This window comes from Scophthalmus maximus, chromosome 11 (genome assembly GCF_022379125.1).
Source record: "Scophthalmus maximus strain ysfricsl-2021 chromosome 11, ASM2237912v1, whole genome shotgun sequence".
Taxonomy (NCBI): domain Eukaryota; kingdom Metazoa; phylum Chordata; class Actinopteri; order Pleuronectiformes; family Scophthalmidae; genus Scophthalmus; species Scophthalmus maximus.
In genome coordinates, this window is record NC_061525.1 from 9,577,036 (window position 1) to 9,600,000 (window position 22,965).

Sequence of the window (22,965 nt, forward strand, 5' to 3'; positions counted from 1 at the left end):
TGTGAATTGGGCAACACAACTTCAGGTAAACTAAAATAATTCAACTGTTCGGCACATTGTGACATTAAATACAATTTGTTGCAAGCTTATTATACACACTGCCACATTTGAGAAACATTGTTTGAAAACCTTTGTTGTGCGGGGTGTGATGTGGTGCAACACCGACGAAAATCCAGCTCAACTTTCATTCAAAATAGTTTATTGCTATCATGCAGGAGTTCCATAAAAGTGTAGACCATCACAGAAGATGCAAAATGTATCATTTTCTCTGTACAAATATACTGCAATGTATTCATTAAATAGAAGCTGAAAATGAAGAGAGAGGAAAAAGTCAAAGTAAGGACGGGGAGTGAAGAGCTTAAGGTGACCCACTCTTTCGATCCCAATATAGGTTTTGTTACAGCAGTTGACATGCATCAACATTACAGTGCATTGTACCGGGTGCAGACGGACACACACTCACATTCAGATGGCATTTATCGTGCAAAAGAGGTTCAAACAACACTTTTTAAAAAGTACCATTAAGAAGTTGTTTCTTTTCCTCCCTCACGTGGTTTGTAAGTTTAAATATTCAGACATGTCTTGTACATCCAAACCAACGGTTACATAACGAGGCTGGGGGAGGCCGATGTCTCTTGCAGCACTTTTTTTGGTTGTTCGTCGATCAGGAGCACCCTAAGTCTACTGGTGTCCGTTCTACTCGAGTCATCACCTACAACTAACGATGCATAGATCTGTGCTCACGAGAGGCCGTCGCTATTAAAAGTGGCACAACGTTTCTCTGCCGCGGTCAATCTGGTGGCAGGGTTGTGACCTGTAACAAATGTAAACATACTGTACTGGTGATACCGTGACGGACGGAATCCGCTCGGACATTCAGCGTTTCAACTACAGGACACGAGTCACGTGGTTGCCCGTCTTGTGTAAAGGAGGCTCACACAACGCAAATACAAGGCCACTGGCAGAAACAGTGATTTGGCACATTGACATTATATGTGTTCTGCCTTTATAACTTGTTTAACTTACAGAGAGCTTCATAATTCATAATCCACACAAACCAACTGTTTTGGGGTTTTTTTGCCCTGTAGTTTTAGCCCTTACCAGCGCCCCGTCAGCCACTGACAATCTGTGGTGAAGATTTCATCTTCCACCTGAAGAATCGTTAAAAACAGAATCGACAAGACACAGGAGAGCAGGAGCCAAAATCAAAATTGAACTTAATCAAATGAACTTTCAGTGGGAATGGTTGCATTCCATTTGTCTGTCAGGAGGATCAACTTGAAAACAAAAGAAAACTGTCAACTAAGAATAGTTGTGCTTAAAAATATGCTTCAATAATTCTACGTTAAGGTCTTTGATGAATTTCTTGTTTTTCATCTTACGTGTTATATTAAACATTTTGGTAATTCTGTTTTTGGTAACATTTCTGCCCAATGACAAAAGGATACCCTTCGTCCAAGCTGGACGTCATGAATAGGAAATTCAAACACTCATACAAATAAATATATAGAAGAGCCTGGACCCCACGGTGAAAACCAAAGCTCAGTGGTTACCCTTGGCATTGTTTTAAAAGCTGCACATTTCAGCAAAGCATTTCTCTCACTCACTCACGTACTCAACCCTAAATATTAAAAACCCTAAAACAAAATGTCTGACGCCGCAATTTGATGGTCCTTCTGTAACTTTGTAGGGAGATTTACCTCTTGTCCAACTTTGTCTTGTAGACAATGTCATCGTGGACATGGGTGCGATCCACGGCTGCAAGTTATTATTACACCATTCATAACAAAAGTGAACACTGAGAATATACCAGTCCAAGTTTTCTATGACTGCACTTCTGTAGTTATAGGAAGCTGAAAGAGTCCGGAAGGTTTCATCTGCTCTGCCAAGAAGAAGACAACAAAATACGGAAAGACTCGTTACCATCAATAAAAACAAAGTACTGGGTGAAAAGAGAGGAGTGCGCATTCACTTTGGATCTGTAGGTTTGGGTGGTTAAGTAGTAATAAAAGAAACATCGAGAGTTGTCGAAAGCAGGTTTGACGACAAGAACCAAGCAAACACTAAGAGCATTCGCGTATCGGTCAAACGAAGGTGAGGACATGCTAAATGTTATAGATTGTAGAGCAAGGAAGGAAAACCAACTGGGAGACCAGTTTCCCTTTGACACTGGCACGATTTCCTGCAGAATAAATTATACTTTACATTCCAATATACAAATCTACCCGTTCCCCACAGATTCAACATTGACCAGACGACGCAGATGAAAGGTAACAGCTGCTCGCTCCAACAGTTTCCCTAGGCAGGAGTTGTACCCACAGAAAGATGCAACAGACGATGCCATCATTAATGAACCCCCAAAACTTTAAAAACTTTTTTTTTTCTTCCCTTTTCCAAAAACAGACCAGAGGAATACGGTCATACAGCTTTGATCAGCCTGCAGTTCTTGTAGCCCTTATTTCTTCTGCTTCTTGAAGATCTTGAAGGTGTGTTTCTTGCGGCTGGCCGTGGAATCCGTTTCTTCTCCCGTTGAGCCGCTGTCCTCCTCCAGAGGGCTCTTCTTGGAGGACAGCTGAGGGATGCGGCTGTTAACCTTTGGCCCCGCGGCCCCCAGTTGCCCTCCTGTAGGGGATGGCGTGTCCGGTTCAGTGGAGTTGGGGCTGAGGGAGCGGGACGACTCGGACAGGCTGTTGATCTCCCCAAGGCTGGGCGACTCGTCCACGCCGCACACCTTCTTCATGAGCAAGGGGCTGTCGGCGACGGCCTCGGTGGGATTGCCCTCGTGGATGCGGTTTCCTCCGTTGGGGGTGTGGCCGTGCAGTGAGACGGCATCCTCTGCGCGGCCGGACAGACTGTGCATGAGAGAGGTGGGCTTGATTAGGTAGCCTTTGGAGCTGTAGGCGGACAGGCGATCACCAACTTGGGAGAGGGACAGCGAGGAGTCGGAGTCAGAACGATTAAGGTCCCTGTGGGATTAAAAAAATAAAATAAAACAAGAATGTTAGAAAGATGAAAAAAAACTAATCAGTTGAAAGTTCAAGCATTGCATGCTGGGGTGCATCTAAACTATGCCTGCAAAGCCATGGACGGACTGGGCACGGCCTGGACACTGGAACTCCACACTTGTTAGTTGTGCAGGCAAACAACACAAGGAACACTGAGACGGGTTGGGAAAAGAGTGAATGCATCGATCCTGTGATGTCATCAGGTGCAATGATGTGGAAGAAAAATAAAAACTGAAGAGAGCACGACAAAATGTTCTCAGAGTTAAAAAGAAATGAAGGAAAAAGTGCCTTGAATCGGTATGTGTTAAAAAAAAACAAAACAACAGAAAATGGTTAAAACAACACAAAAACACATGCGATGTGTTTGTGGAAAACTGGGAGGAGACGGGTACCCGAGGCTGTCGCCGCACGAGGAGTGCCCTTTGGAGACATCGGAGAAGGTGAAATCAGGAATGGGGTCCATGGGCTGGAAAGAGGCGTGATACAAATGGGAGGAATGAGGGGCTACACCCACAGAGCTGGGTAAGCAGGAGGAAGAGGAGGACAGGGACTGAGGGTTGAAGGCACAGGTGATGGAGGGATGAGACACAGCGGAGGAGAGAGGGGGCAGAGGGAGACACTCGAGCTGCCCAAACGACTGGCTACGGGACTGAATGAGCGCAGCACGAGACCTGGATGGGTACGGGGATCGCTCTCCCTGCTGCCCCCCCAACAGGCAACTCTCTACCAACCTCTGGGAGCCCATGGCCAGCTGGGGGTCAATGTGGCGTTGGCGCAGTGACATCATACTGGGAGCTGTGGGCAAAAAAAGACAACAGCATTATCGACTACTACTAAAATGAGGTCAGGTCGGACGAAAGAGGGAGACCGAGCAGGAAATAAGTGGAAAGATACATTCCTCAGGATGTTAATTGGCATTGCGCATTGTGATAGTTACAAGCTAAGATTTAAACTGATGAAATGATGACAATAACTAGCTCATTCATGAAAGGAGGACACAAATCATAATGGGGAGAAATCAGGGGTGATCTGGGAGGTGACAAGATTACGAGGAGGGAGCAACAGTGGCAAGCAAGCGACTAAGGAAAGGTCGGGTGTGTTTTTAGATGAACGCAGTAGTAGAGTAGATTTGCTTTTCCTTTCAGCTGCCAATCAAAACGTATTATAGCTTTTTGTGTGGGTGTTCGTAAGTCAAGGGGAGAGGTGGGGATGTCAGACTGAGGACTGAACTCGGGGCATTAATAAATGGCCAACCAGGATGTTTCCTCAAGGGCTGCCAGTCTAAACCGATGGGCCACAGGTCACTGGCTCGCCGCTCCAACAGTCGGGTGCCATCTGCAGTGAGGCGGACGAGGCAGCAGTGGGAGCCAAACGCAAGAAGGCGGTGGAGGGAGAGTGGGGAGTGAAATAGGCAGTGCAATTAATGTTGATTAAAAGACTTACTCACAATTGCAGCCGCAGAAGGACTCGGCGCACAACGTTCGCTGGAGTTAGTCAAACTCAAACGGAATATGTGGCATAATGATGAGTTAAATATAAAGTCGATAACAAGATGGCAACAGAGCGTTATGGTCGTCAGAGATGTGTTGGTTTTATCGGTTAGATAATGATGTGCGAGATGAGTAATTCCAGGAATTCGGATTTGACGAGCCTCTTCGACATAGCTCATAGTCGACCGAAATAATAGATTTAAACTGGGCACTGATTGCTAGTAACACTTTTGTTTGACCAAAAGTAGATTCAAACGGTTTGTGGAACATATTTTAGAACACAACCACTTCACATAGGTCAGCACGGACACATGTACTCATGAAGAAGTATATATATTTTTTAGTTTCCATGACAGTTCATGTTCCAGAGGAAAAAAAATCACAGGAGTCTTCACTATTATCCAAAAATGAGAACAAATAACAAAAAAGCATTCAACTGGAAGGGTGTGTCAAAGAGCAAGACAATTATGTGACTTTACATGGTACACTTTATACAAATGTAAAACAACACTCATTCAGAGGCATATGACCCTCACAACCTAAATCACCAGGGATAGCACAAGGATAAATTCATGTTATCGTTGCATAAAAGGTCCAAATTCTCATGCGGGCAGATTTTGGGGTTTCACAACCAGGGTCTTTCAGTGTTTAGGGGTCCGTTTGCTAAACCCCATTGAATAGCCGACAGATTCGGACGAACCCTTACATTGCAGAGTTGCGGGCACGATATCCTCGTCCAAGTCGTCCATGTCGTCGGACATGATGAAGTGCTGGGGCGTCGCTCTGCCGCCTGTGTAGCTGGAGTCGAGGTTGAGGGCCGAGGCCAGCGAGGGCAGGCCGGGGTTGTTGACGATGGTGAACCCCGTGAGGATCTCTATCTGCTGCCAGCGATGAAGCCTCTCCCGCAATGCAGCCGTCACCTCACCCAGGGCTTGTCTGAGGAAGATGAGGCGAAAGTGGAAATACGTTAAGAAAACTGACTAATTGTACTCATTGAAGTACTGGCCTCTCCACTGGCTTCCTGGGAAATTCAGGATTGATTTTACGAGTTCATTGCTTGTTCTTAAGAATTTAAATGGGCCACTACCACTTTATTTAGCTGAACGATTGCACCTTCAAACTCCACCCAGGGCACTGAGTTTGACCAACCTGGTGCTTCGGGATGTCCCGAGATCTGGGCTCAAAAATAGAGATGAATCTCTGGAATAGCTTAGCTTTTCATATGAGAAGTGCTCACACCCTAGAAAAGTTAAAATCATTTCTTAAGTTCTTCTCTCTGACTTTCAATTAGAGTCGAGTTTGAGACCATGATTTCATCTGCTGACATTAGTGAGTAAACTCCAAGTCACTTAATTTTATATATATATATATATATATATATATATATAATATGAAGGCACTGTTTCGACAGCTTTTCAAAAGTTTAATGACTTTGACTTACTTTGCTGCCAGTATTTTGTGATCCACATCATCCAGGGAGGAGCTGTGAGCCACATGGAAAGTCCCGAAGAGAGTGGTCCTCTTTTTCTTTATCTTCTCTGCCTGTGCAAACAAGTGACCAAATATTTATCTCAGCTGTATTGACATTATACACCCGCGTCTAATATGCATATGCATGTGTGTGTGTGTTCCCAGGTACAACAGTGCAGTGAGTATTCAAGAGCATAAAAAAAATAAGACTACAATCAAGATTACGTCATTGTTTCAATCTCTGAGCAGCCATCGGGAGAACCAGGAGAAAAAATAAAATGATAAATACATCAGGAGTGGCACTCATGTTTAATAGGTCACACAGTCCATTTTCTTTTTTTGGGGGTGACTGTCATCTCTCCCCATGTCTCCCTCCCCATCCATCTACGTTTGGATCAGTCCCTTGGCTCCGCACACTCACTTACTATTTATGTGTTCATATTTTAATCCTTTAATGAGGCAGCCAGCAGTGGACTGTTGCTGTATCACTTTAAATGAATTACAAAGTAAAAAAAAGAAGAAGGTGCGGCTCAAAAGTTCAGAGAAAAGAAACAAAAAGCCACAAAAATGCAAATGCTTCAAATAGTTGTGTGTACAAGAACTCCGCAGACAACAGAGGAGGTGGGAGATCAACAGAGTGGAGTAAGTACCACAGCTCCCAGTGAGTCCTGAACAAACACCAGGCAGGTTTTACCACATAAGCAGCATGCAGAGGAGAACAGGAAACAGGAAGTCTGAGAGATTAAGCGAGATAACGTTGTGTAATTTCTTTTAAAAAGCTTTAAATCAGAAATGTAAATGTGCGATTAACTCAAACCTACATAATGTTGTTGCAGAAGGATCCAATGAAAGAAGCCAAAGCCACTATAATAGTGAAAAAGGTCTGTTATTGACAAACTTGTTTTGACATGCTCACCCCTTCCTTGGCTACCAGGAGCTGCCGTTCAGCGTTTTGCTTCTTGATGTTGTAGTACTGCACTTCCACCTCGTGGGTGAGCTGCAGCCACTTCTGCAGAGACTCCGGTGGCGACCAGCTGCTGCGGGACTCCAGTTCCTTTTCAGCTTTCCTCAATGCCATGCGCACCTGCAACAAATGTCACACATTAGCCGACAGTTTAACACACAAAGACGACACACGCACATTATCGAAACACATATCCTTGGCAATGATTGTTATTTTTGTTTGGAGCATTTTCAGATATTTTTTATTCCTGCAGACAATATTAAATATTAAAGAAAAGTCACAAATACCCTTTTCAAAAAGATATTTGACTACTTTGATAGTCGTCAGCAAATACCCAATTTGTAGATTTTTCTTTTTCCTGATTTACTATCTTACTGTCTTACATAACGTCTTTAGAATAGACTCGCATGTGTGAAGCCGACAGACTCCAAATGTCAAAGATAACATTGGACCATGTGTTTAGTTAAGGGCTGGTGGTGATAAGCAAGTTTAACTAAGTGGTGAACAGGCCTCTCCACAGATCACTGAACATGAAAGTCAAAGTGTTGTGCAACGACAGCGAATCTTGCAAACCTTGCAATTTTTCCAATTTATCGCTGTGTGGAAACAAAAAAACATGTGACACAAGTGTCTAAATTGGATCAGTGTGATAGCCCTTCAAGTGAATACTCCTGTGTTTTACTTCCTTGTGTGGGCTGTGCTGTTCCTGCTGAATTACCAATGGACAAAGACTTCAGTGGGTGTATTTATACTATTGCAAGACTGATGGACCAAAACATACTGTGCTTTTGCCACATTTGAAGCTTATACAACCACTATTCACTCATTTACAGAGCTTCTTCTTTGTACTGATTTCTTTTAAATGAAAAACAACAAACTCCATGTTTAAATCCCACTTCTCTCTGAGCCAGTACCTGCACTAGCTCTTCTTCTGCGTACTTCTGGCGACTCAGTTCGTTCTCGGTGCCCTCACGCAGCTCTCTTAACCGATGGGCCTCCTGCTTGGCTGCATTGATCTCATCCCTCATTTTCTGCTCCAGGTTCACCTTCTCCACCTCGACAGTGCGGTGCTCTTCCTGGGCGATCTGCAGCCTTGGGACGAGGAGAGGAACAAAGAAACAAATTATTTCTCGACTTCAGTTTTCCCTTAGAAGAAAGAAAGAAATGGCTCCATATTAAGGCTAAACAAAGAAACGTAGAGTAGTAGGTGCCAGTGTCATAGTCTGTCGTGACGTGTACAGTAAGCATGTGAGGGCCATGAATGTATGGAATGCAGGACTTGCATTTGTCATGCATCACCGGAAACAATGGCTGACATGTATAAAACAAGAGTCACGGTCAGCTGCTAGGCAGCTCACAATAAACTGACATCAGAGGGAGCAGAGCCAAGAATGGGAACAGCTGCCGTGTAACTTTAGAACAGTGGAGTGCACAGTGTGGTCCACAATTCTCCTGTAGTCTCCAGAACATATATATGTTGGTTTGTGCGTAGGATATTTTTAGACTCCCCTCTTAAAACAGTCTACTTTTATTAGAGGGGCTTGACAGTGATGATGACATAATCATTTGTGCTTAGACACAAATGCTATTATTTTTACAATAGGTAAAATGGAAATAAGGGCTTCTACCCAAGCTGTCCCTGATCTGGCTAATCAATCGCAGGAAGTCTTAACAGTGTAGTCCCCGAATTTCAGTTTTGAGCCTCTTAATGTTTTTCTTACGGACAAAGGGCAGAGAGTAATGCTCTCTTTCAGTCATTAGGGAGCAGTACTCTCCTCCTGCCAGGCCAAACACGAAGGCAGAGGGAGCAGAGAAGGGCAGAGGAATGAAAGTTGATCCAGACATTTAGCTATGGAAAATGTGGCTGGTGGGCAGTGCTGCTAATGCTTTAAACCCTGACCCCCTGCCATTCTCTAGTAGAGATTCAAAAGCGCTGGCAGGGCTACAGAGAGAGGAGTCGCCATGCGCTGCAGGGCACACGGAACGCAGACACAGTGTCTCTGAAGACTTTGCAGGAGAAGGTAAAGAATAACAGACATGTTTTTACACACTAATATTATTGCATATTATCACAATGAAATGTCGTAATCCTCGTCTCCAGTCTTTTTCCAAGATTTCTTTCTGCACGCCGGACAAATGTGGGCGACCGAGAAACAACGTCATAAAAACGCACCCAGGAAATCCAGCTCTAGTCAAAGCCTCCTCCCACTGTCTCCCAACAGGGAAGGCTACTTGATACCACCACGGGATCTGCTTGAAGGTGTGGAAAGAGAGCAGCTGGCAGCAGGGATCAGGGGCAAATGCACAGCCACAGACAGAACATACCTCTCTCTCTCTCCCCCACCGCCTAAAGCACGTACTGTAAGAGAGGCAAGTCTTTTCCTGCTAATCACATCTCCCTTCCACCGCCACAGTGCTCGGCTGTCCCGGCTGCCACACAGGAGCAGGGAACGGGAATCAAGAAGCAGTGACAGACTATCTGAACCACTGGAAACACAAGCCACCGAGCTCATCAATTCCTCTTTTTAGTGCCAGCAACTTTTTCTGACACTTGCGTATTGCAAGACACGGAAGAGGAAGATGATGAGGTGGTGCTTGTAATGTTGTAATGTTATGTAATGCAATGTCGTAATTAAATTTCAATGCGCTGACACATTTCTACGCAACAATACTTTAATTCCAAGAATGACATGTATTTGAAACTCTTTGCATGTGTGCAACTACTTCCCTACTGACCCGCTACAGCAAAAACTCACGCTCCTAGCCTGTGCAGGCCGACTTTGTATCCCTCACAGGAAACTGATCAGGAATCGTTAAGGGAACTGATAAGGGAAGGTAACAATGGGCAGAAATTATGACATTTGAATCAATCAAATCCCATCTGTGTATACAGGAAATACAATTCAGAAAAGTTTGATGCTAAACACCAACGCTGAAAGGAATTCTACAGCAAATCATCACGAATGAATAGGCATTTTTACCAATTATGCTTAATGGGACATTCTACTTTATGAGAAACAGGCATAATATATTTGGTTTGTTTGTGTTTTCTCTCTTTTTTTTACATTTGAATGTGGTTGCACAATTTTATTGAATTAGTGCAGATAAATCATACATCACAGAACTATGGAATATGAGATATGATGTGATGTCTGCCCTGTTCCAGGTTCTGCATGTGAAGCAGCAGCAGCAGAGCTCTACCCCAAACAACTAATAAGGTCTTAAAAGAAGCCAATGGTAAGTTTGAGTATTCAAACAGCATACTGTACAACCTTCTAAGGTTTATCATTGGCTCTCTGGCTTGATACAGAGGAGATTTAAGCATGAGCAATAAGCTTAGCAAGAGAGACATGTCAGAGCTCGCTTCAAAGTTAAAGTTGGCAGGTGTGTTTTCACAACTGATCAAAGTATAAAGCTACGGAGGCAAGACAGCCACTGACCTGGCAGTTTATCAGAGGGACAGTTTGACTTCACCGAGCAGTCGTTGGCTGAAATACTTTCCACTGCCTTATTGTGCTACTCAAACAAAGAGGTGCACCTCATATTCATTATATAAAATATACATTCACAGAAGCCATGATGCGAACAACAATGCAAAAGGATGAGGTGTTAATGTAGAACGACAGTCTTTCACTGTTCATCAAAGCATACCAGCCATCCAAAACCTGTCTCCGCACACAGACAGGTGCCACAAAAAACAGAAACTCAAGATTTAAAAAAAAACAAAAAACTGTCTATCACTTCTCTGTTCATTGTCAAGCATCAAGCCAGGAATGTTATGCCGTCATGTGGCGACGCCTGTCATTGCTCCTTACTCTGGAAAGTGAATGGGACTGAGCCTCTCCCTGATTTTCAATCGATCAATACATGACATCTCCAGAGCTTAAACACTTAATCCATATAGGCCACTCGGAAATTTCCTTTACGCTCAACCTCAGGTCAATTTCAACTGTAGAAATAATACAAACTAATGGACAGATTATGATGGTAAAGATGATGTTTCCAATGAAAAACATAATGCTACAACAAGCTCATACTGACCACCAACTGTCATTTTACAAAATATTTATTTGTTTTCCCTTTCCTCCAAAAAACATCTATGACAAGAATCCGCTTATGCAAACTTTCAATACCAAAAAAGCTGCAACTTCACAAATTTCTGAATGCTTCACAATGTATTTGTGGTCCAGAGCAATGAAATAAGAACAGAATCTTTTCATGTCATACTCTCCCAATAACCTAATTTCTTGAAAAAATACTTAAAACTACACGTGAAAACCACTAGGAGCAAAACCCTAAAAAGTCCTTTCATCCCTACTTAAAGATTTGACGGCACCAGCCATGAACCTTGGTAATGCCTTATCCTTTCAGAAGCTGAAAAAAAGAAAAATCTGACCTGTATTTGAGGTGAAACTATGTTTGAGTATCCTTTAAAGGAATAGGAGGATATGGTGCATGGTTAAAGGCACATTCCAAGCATTCCTTGGGGCAATAACAGGATGAAAACAGTAAGATTTGTGTTATAAACTTTAGTTCGTCATGATACTTTCAAGATCTTTTTGCATTCGGCTCCGTTTGGATCCTTCATTTTAAAACACTTCATTTCAAAACCTTTAATCATTGAGTCAGCAAAGTCCGGACATTATTTTTGGGACTTTTAGACCACATATTCAAAAGATTAGTGTTGATTCAAGTCTTTTATCATCCTCCAGTTAATTATTCATATGTTTTCAAGTTTGAGTTCTTAAGGTGGCAAAAGCACAAGCTTTGGATCCCAATTATGTATTTCTCAAGGAGTCTTCTGCGGCCACTCCTGCAGGATCACCAAAATATGTGATCCCTCCAGTGAGTCCTGAAGCTGCTCTAGTGTTCAAAGCACCTTCTCCGTGAAGGAGCAGCAGCACGAGACCAATGAACAGCATTGGAGGGGCGATACACACCCTGCGCGTGTTGTGTAGGATACTATATATATACACACAATACGCCAACCCCGTTCTTTAAGAGTGTTCTGTGTACGCGTGTTCATACTCTGTGTGCCGCATCCCCAGGAAAACCCGTCCCCATGTTTTTTCTGTTGCTGTCAGACAATGGAACAAATATGAAGCAGTGACTGAAACACGGCCATCTAAATATACATGTCCCCCAACAGTCATTTCCAAATGGCTGCTCTGCACTGCAGAGCAGCCATTCTGCATGGGATATCATCTGACAAAATTGACGTACACAGAAGTTTAAGACTGGCTGATCTGTGATTTCATTTTGTATTTACGTGCACAATGACCACTCGGAGAGATAGTTAAAAGCGACAGCGTATCTTTCTTATTTGAGCCGTTATCACATATTAACTCTGAACAATTTCCGGAGAATCAGGTCTGGACTTTGTCTGGATTTTCCATTTCGCATACACAGCTCAAACCAGAGATTGTCCGTGTGAGACGAGTTCTCACCTACTGGTAATATTCAGTTTCATAGAGGGGAGAGGTGGTGCCTGGGTAGAGCGTCATCAATACGCCCACTCGCCCGCTGATCATTTTTGGGCCATTACCTGCTCTGTTCACACATTGGTTCACTTGGACATTACACCGATTTTGCACAATGATGATGGAGGGGTTGATTCCGTTTAATGTCCGGTTCAACTAAAGCAGACGTTTGCATTCACACATACAGCTCTTTCGGGTCATGTCTTGAAAGCAGGGAATGACTCCTCCTGAGCTGCGAGTTATCAGACTGGCTTAAATACCATTCCACCTCTAAAAGCATGTGCACATAATCTCTATAAATCACACGTTTCCCTGAACAAATACTGTAGCTATAATATATAAAACGTGTTTTAAACGTTTTTAATCTAGTCTAATGGATAAACTCAATTTCACTTGTTTAAGTAAAGAGTCAATTTCAGTGCAATGAATCACCTTTCATGAACCAACAGTCTTTCGCTTCCTGTTTTAGAACTGTGTGGCTCTGTCATAACTTTTGAAGGATCCCATATACACAGAGTTATGACTGTGGAAATATATACAAGATTGAGAACAACAGCAGACAAATTCCTAACAATTAATCACATATATTTTACATTGTCAAATCAATCAGACTGACAGGGTTTCCTGCAAGCTGCACCCTTTGAAGTAACACCAGCTAATAACAGAAGAAATTATAACAGATTTTGTGAAATAAAAGCTTAAGGGAAAAGAGCATGGGCACTGTTTCGCAATAAATCCTTATTCATTTTTAAGCCAGGCTTTGGTTTAGAAAATCATCTAACAAGACGGCTGTTGTGTCTGTCAGAAGTATCTCAGTTAATTGTGATTAATTAATTAGTCTTATAGATTTACACATTATACACTTGATTAAAAAAATGTCAGTGTCAATGGTGGAAAAAAACGTAATCAAAGTCAGTTAAAGGGAGTGCAGGAGAAAAAACTAATTTGCTTGACGTTCAACAAATCTAATGTGAATATTAAAAAAACGATACAGTCTAATTGGGGATATAAAGAAAAATAATGTGTATACAATACTTTTTTTGGCATAAAGTATAACACAGTTTGTTGTGTTGAGTGGTGGGAACAACCCTCACTTCTGTTGTAGGTCGTGCAGACTCTGCTCAGCTCTCTGCAGGCCCTCCAGGTCTTTCATCATCTTCTTCATGTGGTCCTTTGAGTAGCGATTCTGGATGTAGGCGAACCAGCAACCACCCATGCCTATGACTATTGACACTACCAGCATGAAGTCCTTCAAGTGGTTGTGTCTATTCACTGTGAGAAATGGAAAAAATATAGATGTAAGCTTGGGTAAAGAAATAAACATCAAAATTGTATATCAGCCAGGAAACATATCAAGGAAACAAGATGAAGCTGCTTGAAAATGAGCGAGCGTCACCAGGATGTGGTCTGAAGCTCGCTCTTGAATGCAGCCTCATACTGCAAGTGTCGCGGGGTGACACAAATAGACGAGTCAATAACAGCAGTCCGGGTTGCGGTGAGAGGGGTCTAGAGCGAAAGACCACGATAAAGCCAGCTTAACACAGCCTATTTCAGTCTGGTTACCAATAAAAACATGCACACAAACCCAAAGAATGCCAGCTCAAGACCCAAGTCCTAGCTGTAATAATTCTGAACAACTAGGAATTAGGTGCCAGTATATTGCCATGTCATTGTAAAGAATTCATAACTGTTGAAAGTCACAGCAGCTAGAAAGCAGCTACTCCTTCTGTAACAAGCCTTAGTTTAGATTCTGTTCAACGCACTAGTGAGGAGAGTTTTTACCAAGGCCATCTTATAATTAAACCCACAATCAAGTCTGAGTTTTAAAAAGTCTGTTTAATGAGGCAGGAGAGAATTGCCATGCAGCAACTGAAACAAAAGCTGAATTTCAGCCAAGCTACACAATGAGGCAAACTTTTATTGCAAAACCTGCAAAGGGGTGTGCAGGAGAGAGATGTCAAAAACATGACTTCTACTTCCTGGAGTGAGACAAAAAGGAAGTAAAATTAGGATTAAAATGAATTGGCAATGGTGACTTTCTCTTTAATCAACATCAGGGTGACAAAACACAGTTCTTCACAAACATCTTCCTGTATCAACTAGCTGCTGCCGGGAAAGAGATAAGTCAAATCACACATGACGCAGGAACCTAAATTTCACCCCACAGCACACATCTCTCTCTCCAAATGAACCCTCCGTGTGGTAAAGGCACGTCAACATGTCTCCAGCTTGTGCTAAATGATCTTTTAGGAGGCCAGTGTATATTCTTGTAGACTTGCTTATATAGCCCAGAACTAACACAGGTTCATCAGAGTCAAGGATCTTGGGCCAGCTGCTCCTGCTATTGTGTCATAGTAACAACCCAGAACTGAGAAAGTAAATCTTCAGGACAGTAAAAACGCTGCTTGTGTCCCTTCCTTATTGTACTGCTCAAGTAAGAATAACGCAAAAATTACACTCCGCTACTTTTGACTGTGCATACAGATAATTCAGTCTTAATCACCAAAAGCACAACTTCCCAAATTGAGATGTAACTCAAATGCATACGTGCTATATTTGTCTTGGATCTGCATTGGGACTGATGCTGAAAGGAAAGGAACTAGGAGAACAATCTGATCTGTGATAATATGAAAGTATTCCCTTATGATAGACCGTTCTCATGGACCTATTGACTGCCCTCACAACACTTGTCTGTCGAAAACAGGAATCATACCCTCAATGAAATTTGTCGCATTCACTGCCTTCCGAGAATACCAAGAGAGCATGACGTGACATTTAATTAACCACAAAACTGGAAATGGCTGTACCCAAATGTGCTTGGGCTAATAATTACACACATTCACTGGATCAGGTTCAATCCATTGTGGCATGTCTTAAAATGCTGCGGCTAAACACTTTGAGAGGCTGTCACAGCCAGACAGCCCTCTCTAATGTCTTCCTTTGGGTGTGACTAACAAAACATCCACAATGACACATGTCAGAAACAGGCCACTACACACTCATCGCATGTGCATTGTATCTCTAATGCAAATGCCTGCTTTCTATCAAGGTTTATTGAATTCTGTTTTCTTGCTGTAATAATTATTTTTTTTTCTTCTAAAACAGCGCTCATCTGCATCTAAGAACATCAGTTGTTCTTTAATAATTTTAATATGGGACAGACACAGACACAGACACACGAAAACAATACCCTGCTCCCTGCTAAGTCATGGTAAAAGTGCAAAAAAACTTCCCGGAGGTATGGCAGCTAAAACATGCCTGATCACTGTTGTAATGTAACAATAACAACAACAAAAAAAAGACACAAAAAAACAACCTGAGAAACCCTGAGAGATTAAAATGTGTGATACCGTGATACTGGAGAGGGGATGATTGGTGTGTTTATTTGTCTCAGCTTGCAGGGGGTGTGTCTGGAACAGAGCCGTGTGATTTTACACTCAGCTTGAAACTGATACATGTAGCAACAGGATGTTGCCTACATACAGTATAGTGAATGAAAGAGTACGTTGGTGAGTAAATAAGTGAGTAAAATAAGGATATAAAGCAAACAAAACCTGGCCACAACATTTCCAGGGGTTGATGAACAATTAGAGCAGCAAATGACAGTAGGTGAGGTAATGTTGGTAAGGGAATCAAGGTGACCTGCTGAGTTAGTAGTTCAGCAGATATTTTAAGAGAGAGTATTAACAGAGCTACAACGGAAATTTGAAAAAGAGTGACGTCACATACTCATGGGGGCTCCAAACAGCACAGTGTCCAAGGATTTCAGCTGTAACTTTTGCACATGGCTGCGATCCAAAATCTTCAGTATAGACAGTGTCAGAGTGGTGTTCTTTACGGCAAGCCTGAGAGAGAACAGACAGTTATTTGTACTATTTTGCAAGGACAAGGAAAGAAACGCAAAGGGTGCAATCTATTTTGAGGTATATATAACATTACATAAACATGCGGTACATTCATAGTATATAATAGTAAACTAATTGGGCTATTCTTTAGTAATGTACACTGGTATCCATGTAATTGAAGCAATACAAAGACATGGGAAATTAAATTAAATACAATAAAACTTAAAATCATTTTCTTTTGCTTTTTGGTCACATCACTGTTGTTAAGAGTAAACTTTCATTGAAGTATTCCATTTCTAATTTCTTGGCAAAAATATTACCGGTCCCATATAAAGTGAAATGTACTTGTGATCAAGCTAAAGATGCACATTTTTCTTTTTGACAAAACTAGAATAATTACAAAATGTTGATCATCACTGACCTTGGCATGACACTTCCATTGAAATTCATCTTGCGAAATGCCTCCACATATTGTGGCAGCTCCACATAGGTGATGAGCCACTCGACCACCTCATCCACTGTCCAGTTAAACACTGTGGGGAAATAGAAAAATAGACACTGCTTTTAGAAAAACGGTGATCCTAAACAATTAGAAAAGGCAATTAAGAAGGTTTTTTTTTTTGTTCCTATGAGCAAAGCAATTGACCAAATTGATTGTGTTTGTGAGTCTGTGTTAACGTGATGCTCTCTTGAATAAAAAACCCTGGTTTATGGCTCCAACCCACCATAGCCTTGTGAAGAAACTGCAATGCAGTGTAAGTCAGTACTATGAGCAGAAAAAAAAAAAGGAGAATCGCAGAGAAAGGAAACACAGCTCATGAGAGGTGCTCTCAGGGCGAACACAATAGCCCAGCCACACAGATAGACAGAAGGAGGTGAGAGTGCGTATGTGAAATTTGTGCCGACAGCCTCAATGATGTCCGTCCACTCTACTACTGGCAGGAACTGATAAGTACACTGCACTTTGCTTCACGTGGCATCTGGTCAACTGCATGGTCCTTTGTTGGGCGGGTGAGAAGGTCAGGCGGGGGTAAGGTCTGACACGCACTTTCAGTCGAAAAAACTCTTGATTTATTGGCTTAATCTGAAATAACGCTGTTCTTTGGGGTTGGCAAATTATTGTCACAGGGATCATTTCATTTAAATTTAAACAATTAGCGGTCGAGTTTTAAACAGTTGGCATTAGCAGAGCTATCATTGCAGAACACAGCGGGCAAAACAGGATTCATGGTCTACAACAAAGACACAGAAATAACTAAAAGATTTGAAATAAAGGCCTGTTTGTGCAGTCACTGTTGGCCTTCACGGGAAAAAAACAGAGCTTAATCGTCTATGTCTTAAAACCTTCAGATCCCCTCCACGTGTTCCACAAGTCCTCCACACTGATGAACTGGTCATCTCCGTGGAAGGTGTTGTGCTTGGCCTTTGGGTCATGGTAGTTTAAATCTTCTCTCAGAAACTGCAGGATGACAAGGACATTTGTGGTGGTTATAAAAAACAAATCAGTCTTGTAAAAGTGTCAACTGATCATGTCAACTGTTAAAAACTGCATTTCAACTTCCGTTACAGACAATCTTAGCATACAGAACTTTGGTTGGCTTGGTGTGACCATTGTCGCAACGATGAATTTGAAAGTGAGTGAAATCTTGTTGTTTTTTTCCCCTTCTTCGAATTCAGGAATTAAATCTTGCTTATGTTAACATTTGAAACAACACAGACAGTCTGGCCCAGTAAGAGTTGGCTGATGAAATGTATGCAGGTTGAGGACAAAGACCACATTTAACCTGCTGTTAGAAATTTGCTGTTGAGGGTTTTGGATTTGTGGCCAGCACCCTGACCCATTTCTCAAGTGTGAGCTTTATGACCCCAACAAAAGAAGGAAATACAATTCTTGTGGCTTATGTGTTTATTTGTTTCACTCACCGTGGGAAGAAACATATAACACTAAATATCTCAACCATACATGACCTCAGAAATAATTAAGATTTTCCACTCATTATTCACTCACCTCGTGTTAATAGTTACTCTACATCACAACACGTGTGCTGATCATTTGACTAACCAAATTTATGAAATTTCAAAATACACAAGACACCATGGCAAATAGTACAAAAGGATTGGCCCTCTGGATTCCATTCTCACCCACATGAGCGGTAGTAGTCACTAGTTGATCCACACAATTTGTCGCCCACTATATTATCAGCCAACTCAGTCACTATGTCTAAAAAAAAAGACCCTACACAACATCTTGCACCCCCACAAAAGCCAACTCATGAAACATATGTGTAAGACAGTCATTAATCATGATGCCTTTCTTTGCTGATAGATTTGTGTGGGAGGATTTCACTACAGAGTAGAGGGATGGTCTGTACTGCAGGTGAAATATCACACTCTATATTCAATGGACCTGTATGATGTGACCAAGGCCCGAAGATCATTCTTAAAAGCCAGATGGAGACTTTGATCTTCTAAAGATATCAATTATCCTCTTTATTTAATCACTGTATGACAACAAGAAGCAGCACTCGTGTCTTAAAGTGCTCCTCATTGAACTTCTGGGCTCCAAGTCACTTCAGATACGAGTGCTCACTGTACTACATTTGATTATTTGCCCTGGGGCTATTTGTAAACCAAGTGGCTCTTCTAAAAGCAGAGGACCGATTCAGTCATGACGGTGCTTGCTTTGGTCTGGCCTGAGCTGCATGCCACAGACTGAACCAAAGGGAAAAGAGGCTCCAGAGGAGGCCTCCTCAGGGCCACAACATGTAGTTTAGACTGAAGCACGGGACGGAAGCTGAACGGACTACAGGCCGCGTCCTACAAGGAAGCAGTGATGTCTGAGAAGCAACAGACCCGACTTATGGTAAGCATTACACAGCTGTGAACCGACATAAGCAGTCACTGTTTTAACTGTGCTGTCATACTTCACTGAACAGAAAAGAGAAGACAAGCGCATAACACTGTTTTTCATGCATGGAAATAAAACCACTTCCATAGTGTGAGTAAAGAGAAACAAATACTCCTTGTCACATTATTATTTTTATTTTTTTAACAAGTGTGGAAGAATCAGAGTCTGCAACACTTATGCCAGTTACACTGAAACTTCAGCAAAAAAGGCACTGGAGCCCAGTCAGACCAAATCCTCCAGTTAATTAGAGTAAATTGACGACATTACAGGGCTGTGAATAACTTACCATCCTAGCAGTAAATCCTATGACAAGTCATATGACACAGGGTTACAATAATGATACTTGAGACCACCTCTAAGTCTGTGCAAACCAGAATACACCTTTCGATAAAGCGTTGGTTCTTATTGATGCTGAATTCTGAGGATAGTACTTACGCCGTCCGTCTCGGCCACGTCGACGTTGCCGTTTGCGTCATCGTCCATCTGCTTGTGAATACTGCGAATAGCCTCAAAGCTGAGAAGGCCGTTCTCATCCTTGCACAGTGAGTCATCGATGCGACAAAATTCTGGTGGAGAAACCAAGAAGGTGTTAAGGAAACGCTGCAACTCATGGGTCAACACATCTTCATTATTTAACTTTATTAGTGTTTCTTTGTGAAAAAACAGATTAAAAACCTCTGTAAAGAAAAGACATTTGAATCACGCATTGAAGTGACCGAGTCATTTAAGAACTCATGTCAGGTCAACGCTACAATGGCTCTCTGAACGTCCACTGATCATGTGATGGCCACAAAGGTTCATCGCCTTTAGCGGAAAAGTCAGGATACAAAGTCCCCTGTTGGATTGCCCTCAGTCTGCCTCTCTAAAACTTGTTAATATAACTGAACTGTAAAATTTCTTGGCTGCAAACAAAGCCTTGTTTGTTTATATAAGGACTGTCACTCAATGTGGAGATGGTACCAAGAAACATGATTTAGGCCTAACACACAGACCAAAATCTGAAGGAAAATGTGTAAAGGTGAGACATTTTTCTAGTTCTTTGGCTTCAAATTATTTATAATCTACCATCATTGTTCATTTTTCAGTGTTATGTCTAAAATCAGATAATCTGTGTTTGTTTGTTTGAATATTGTTCATGTTTATGTATATTCTGCATTTTTACAGTCAGGCCTCAGTAACATTCAGGGATATCAGTGAGTTGGTCTCCACAATTAATTGTAGCAAACTCAAAAATGTATGTGTTTCCTTGATAAATAATTATGTTATCAAATAATCAGGTTTGTATCCCGTATTCCCTGTGTTCCCTCCTCTTCCTGAGGGATAAGTATTCCTACGTGACAGATCGGTGATAACGTCGCCACTCCCACGAAGAGGAAGCCTTGTTTGTCATGTACTGCAGACACCCAGGAGCTGTGAGAAAGCACAGGACAGGCTACCTGTGCAAACAGGAAGTTGAATGGTGCACTTTAGGTCAAAGCTGTGTGGCTGAAGTGAAATCTCAAGAATGTGTTTTATTCAATTAATTTCAAGTTTGTTTTACAAAATCTGTATGTTCTATGTTTTTCATGCTACTTTAGGCAAGACAATATAGAAAATCTGAGATCATCAATCTCAATGAGGCCTTTTCCAGGATGATACAAAAGGCATATGTTAAACACAGAATGCTATGTTGTCTCTTTCATTGCATTATACCCACAAAACGGGAAGGTGAGGGTTAAGACGGAGGGGGGCTTTGCTCAGCAGCATGAGAGAATGGTTTGTACTTCCCAACCGGACATGAGCTCGTTTTTTTTACCAACAACGAGCTGCTACATACATTTTGAACAGAACTTTTCTGATCACAACACTGAGGTTATATGGAATAAAATGATTGATTGTACATTATTCTTGTTTGCTAGTTGATGACGGGAGAAAACTTTCTGTCTCGTTTGCATTATCCTCACAACAGAGAGGTGTAGTAGTGGCAAAATAACGTTCACTTTCCCCTTTCAAAAATGGCCGAGCTCAGGTCAATGTACTGTAGCACGACAAATACTACTTCATCATTAATTACATTCATCTACATGTACATGTGTATATTCAGTTGCAAGCATTTGGTTTGAATTGTGTGGAAATGAATTGTGTAATAGTGTAATTTCCCCTTCCACGATACAACTCACTTCATGTGTTGACAAACTGGGTGAGTTATATGAGATAAGAAAGTAAAACATGTCTCAGATTTATCTCTGCAACAGTTACGGTCTCCATGAAGCCTTTTGTGCCTAATATCCTTCTCCACACAAAAAAACACTTAACCAGAACAAGGAAGGTTGGATGCACAACCTGAACTTCCGCATTGGAAAGGCTAAATGAAGAGTCACACTATGCAAGCATTTCAGTTTTGAGAACCTGCAAAGCCACATACCAAAGAGGCAATTAGTCTCTCACCCACTCACTCACATTCACTGTGTTAAACAAAGAATGACAGTTAACCCCTGTGAAAGCCTCCCACCTGCAACACTCATACACCCAACCTGCCCCTCTTTCTCATTTGGCTTGCAAACCTCCAGATGCACAAGATAAGATATTTACATACTAGTCCTCCTGCTGTTTTTTTAAGAGCGAAAGTTAGGCAAGTCACTCCGTGTGCCTGCATGCAGATGTAGAACCACCCCCCCCCACCCCCCCAAACTTTGCCACTTCATAACTTCAGTTACTATGTCCTTTGCAATTAAAAATAACTGTCAAGCTTTGAAAATCACTGTCAATAATACATTATTTTCCGACACTGTGTGGCCTCTTCGGACTGTTGCAACATCTGGTAGTAAAACTCTGCTTCAAGTACAAAATGAGTGTGAGAAACTTAGACGATGCCTCACCTGTTTAACAACACTATTCAGCACAGCAGTACAATGAAGAACAGAAAGGATTTTCAGCATATTGTTTCTGCTAATTATATAGTGAAGATAAATATCTTAAAATGTAAAACTGAACAACTGGCTTTGTAAACAGACAAAACTTCTTAGGTCTGTCTTATCAAACAACATATGGACATGACCACGATCATTTTTGCAAAACCTCGATATTGCTCATTTGTTTACGTAAGAATGAATGTAACTAAAATTTTAGGTAGTTTACAACAACGGGGAAACAGGAAGGGTACAAACTGGCAATGGGTGAACTATCACGGAACATCCAGTAGGTGATGATGTAATACCGTCCGTAACACCCACAGTTTCTTTCCTCTCCCCTGCTCTCTGAATGTCAGAGGTTTTGTTGGCGTCACAGAATCGCGTATGCAACAATCGCTGTTGCACCCGGCCGACACTTTCAGGCAGGTTCTTTGCACAGAGTGCAGCAACAGGTGAAGATAAAGTAACTCAAGGTTACGGTGGTTTAGTTGGTGTTTTTTGCACGACGACTGGATAATTCCAGCCAGAAGGTTTGGGGAATTGGTTTCAAAGACGCATTCCATATTAATATTCTAGTGTGGTAATATTTTGGCTTTAAGCCTAATGACAGAGGATAGCCAATTAAAGTGTACAAGCCAGTTTGTTTTACAACAGTGGCAATGAAACATGGAGATACAACGAACCTGAAAGCTCAACTAAAACCCAACCATCCCATCCAGTTTTCGGAGCTGGTATTTATGTTTTATTTATTTTGGATATTTAAAACAACTGACATTCCAATGCCGATGTCTGGATATTCTTAAGAATTGAAAGTTCATTGTTCCTTTAATGGGTGTACTATCTGCTATTATATTATATCATCATTATATCAGTGGCAGAAATTGGTCTTAAAAGGACAATATTATTGTTTAT

The 22,965-nt window shown here is 41.8% G+C and overlaps 1 protein-coding gene across 4 annotated transcripts in view; it reads right to left on the bottom strand.

Moving 5' to 3' along the window:
• Positions 1–182: 182 nt before the first annotated feature.
• stim1a (stromal interaction molecule 1a) overlaps positions 183–22,965 on the bottom strand; it is a 24,795-nt gene continuing 2,012 nt past the window's right edge. Inside the window, exons 3-14 of one of the 4 annotated variants that reach the window (XM_047335549.1) lie at positions 19,598–19,728; positions 17,599–17,713; positions 16,676–16,787; positions 16,139–16,254; positions 13,504–13,681; positions 7,844–8,021; positions 6,882–7,049; positions 5,937–6,037; positions 5,202–5,431; positions 4,260–4,340; positions 3,398–3,800; positions 183–2,966 (exon numbers count right to left, since the gene is read on the bottom strand). In XM_047335549.1, coding sequence (XP_047191505.1) covers positions 2,456–2,966; positions 3,398–3,800; positions 4,260–4,340; positions 5,202–5,431; positions 5,937–6,037; positions 6,882–7,049; positions 7,844–8,021; positions 13,504–13,681; positions 16,139–16,254; positions 16,676–16,787; positions 17,599–17,713; positions 19,598–19,728 — 2,324 coding nt within the window. In that variant the 3' untranslated portion in view covers positions 183–2,455. The remainder of the gene's footprint in view (positions 2,967–3,397; positions 3,801–4,259; positions 4,341–5,201; positions 5,432–5,936; positions 6,038–6,881; positions 7,050–7,843; positions 8,022–13,503; positions 13,682–16,138; positions 16,255–16,675; positions 16,788–17,598; positions 17,714–19,597; positions 19,729–22,965) is intronic. The other 3 variants (XM_035622416.1, XM_035622417.1, XM_035622418.2) reach the window with 3 other exon arrangements.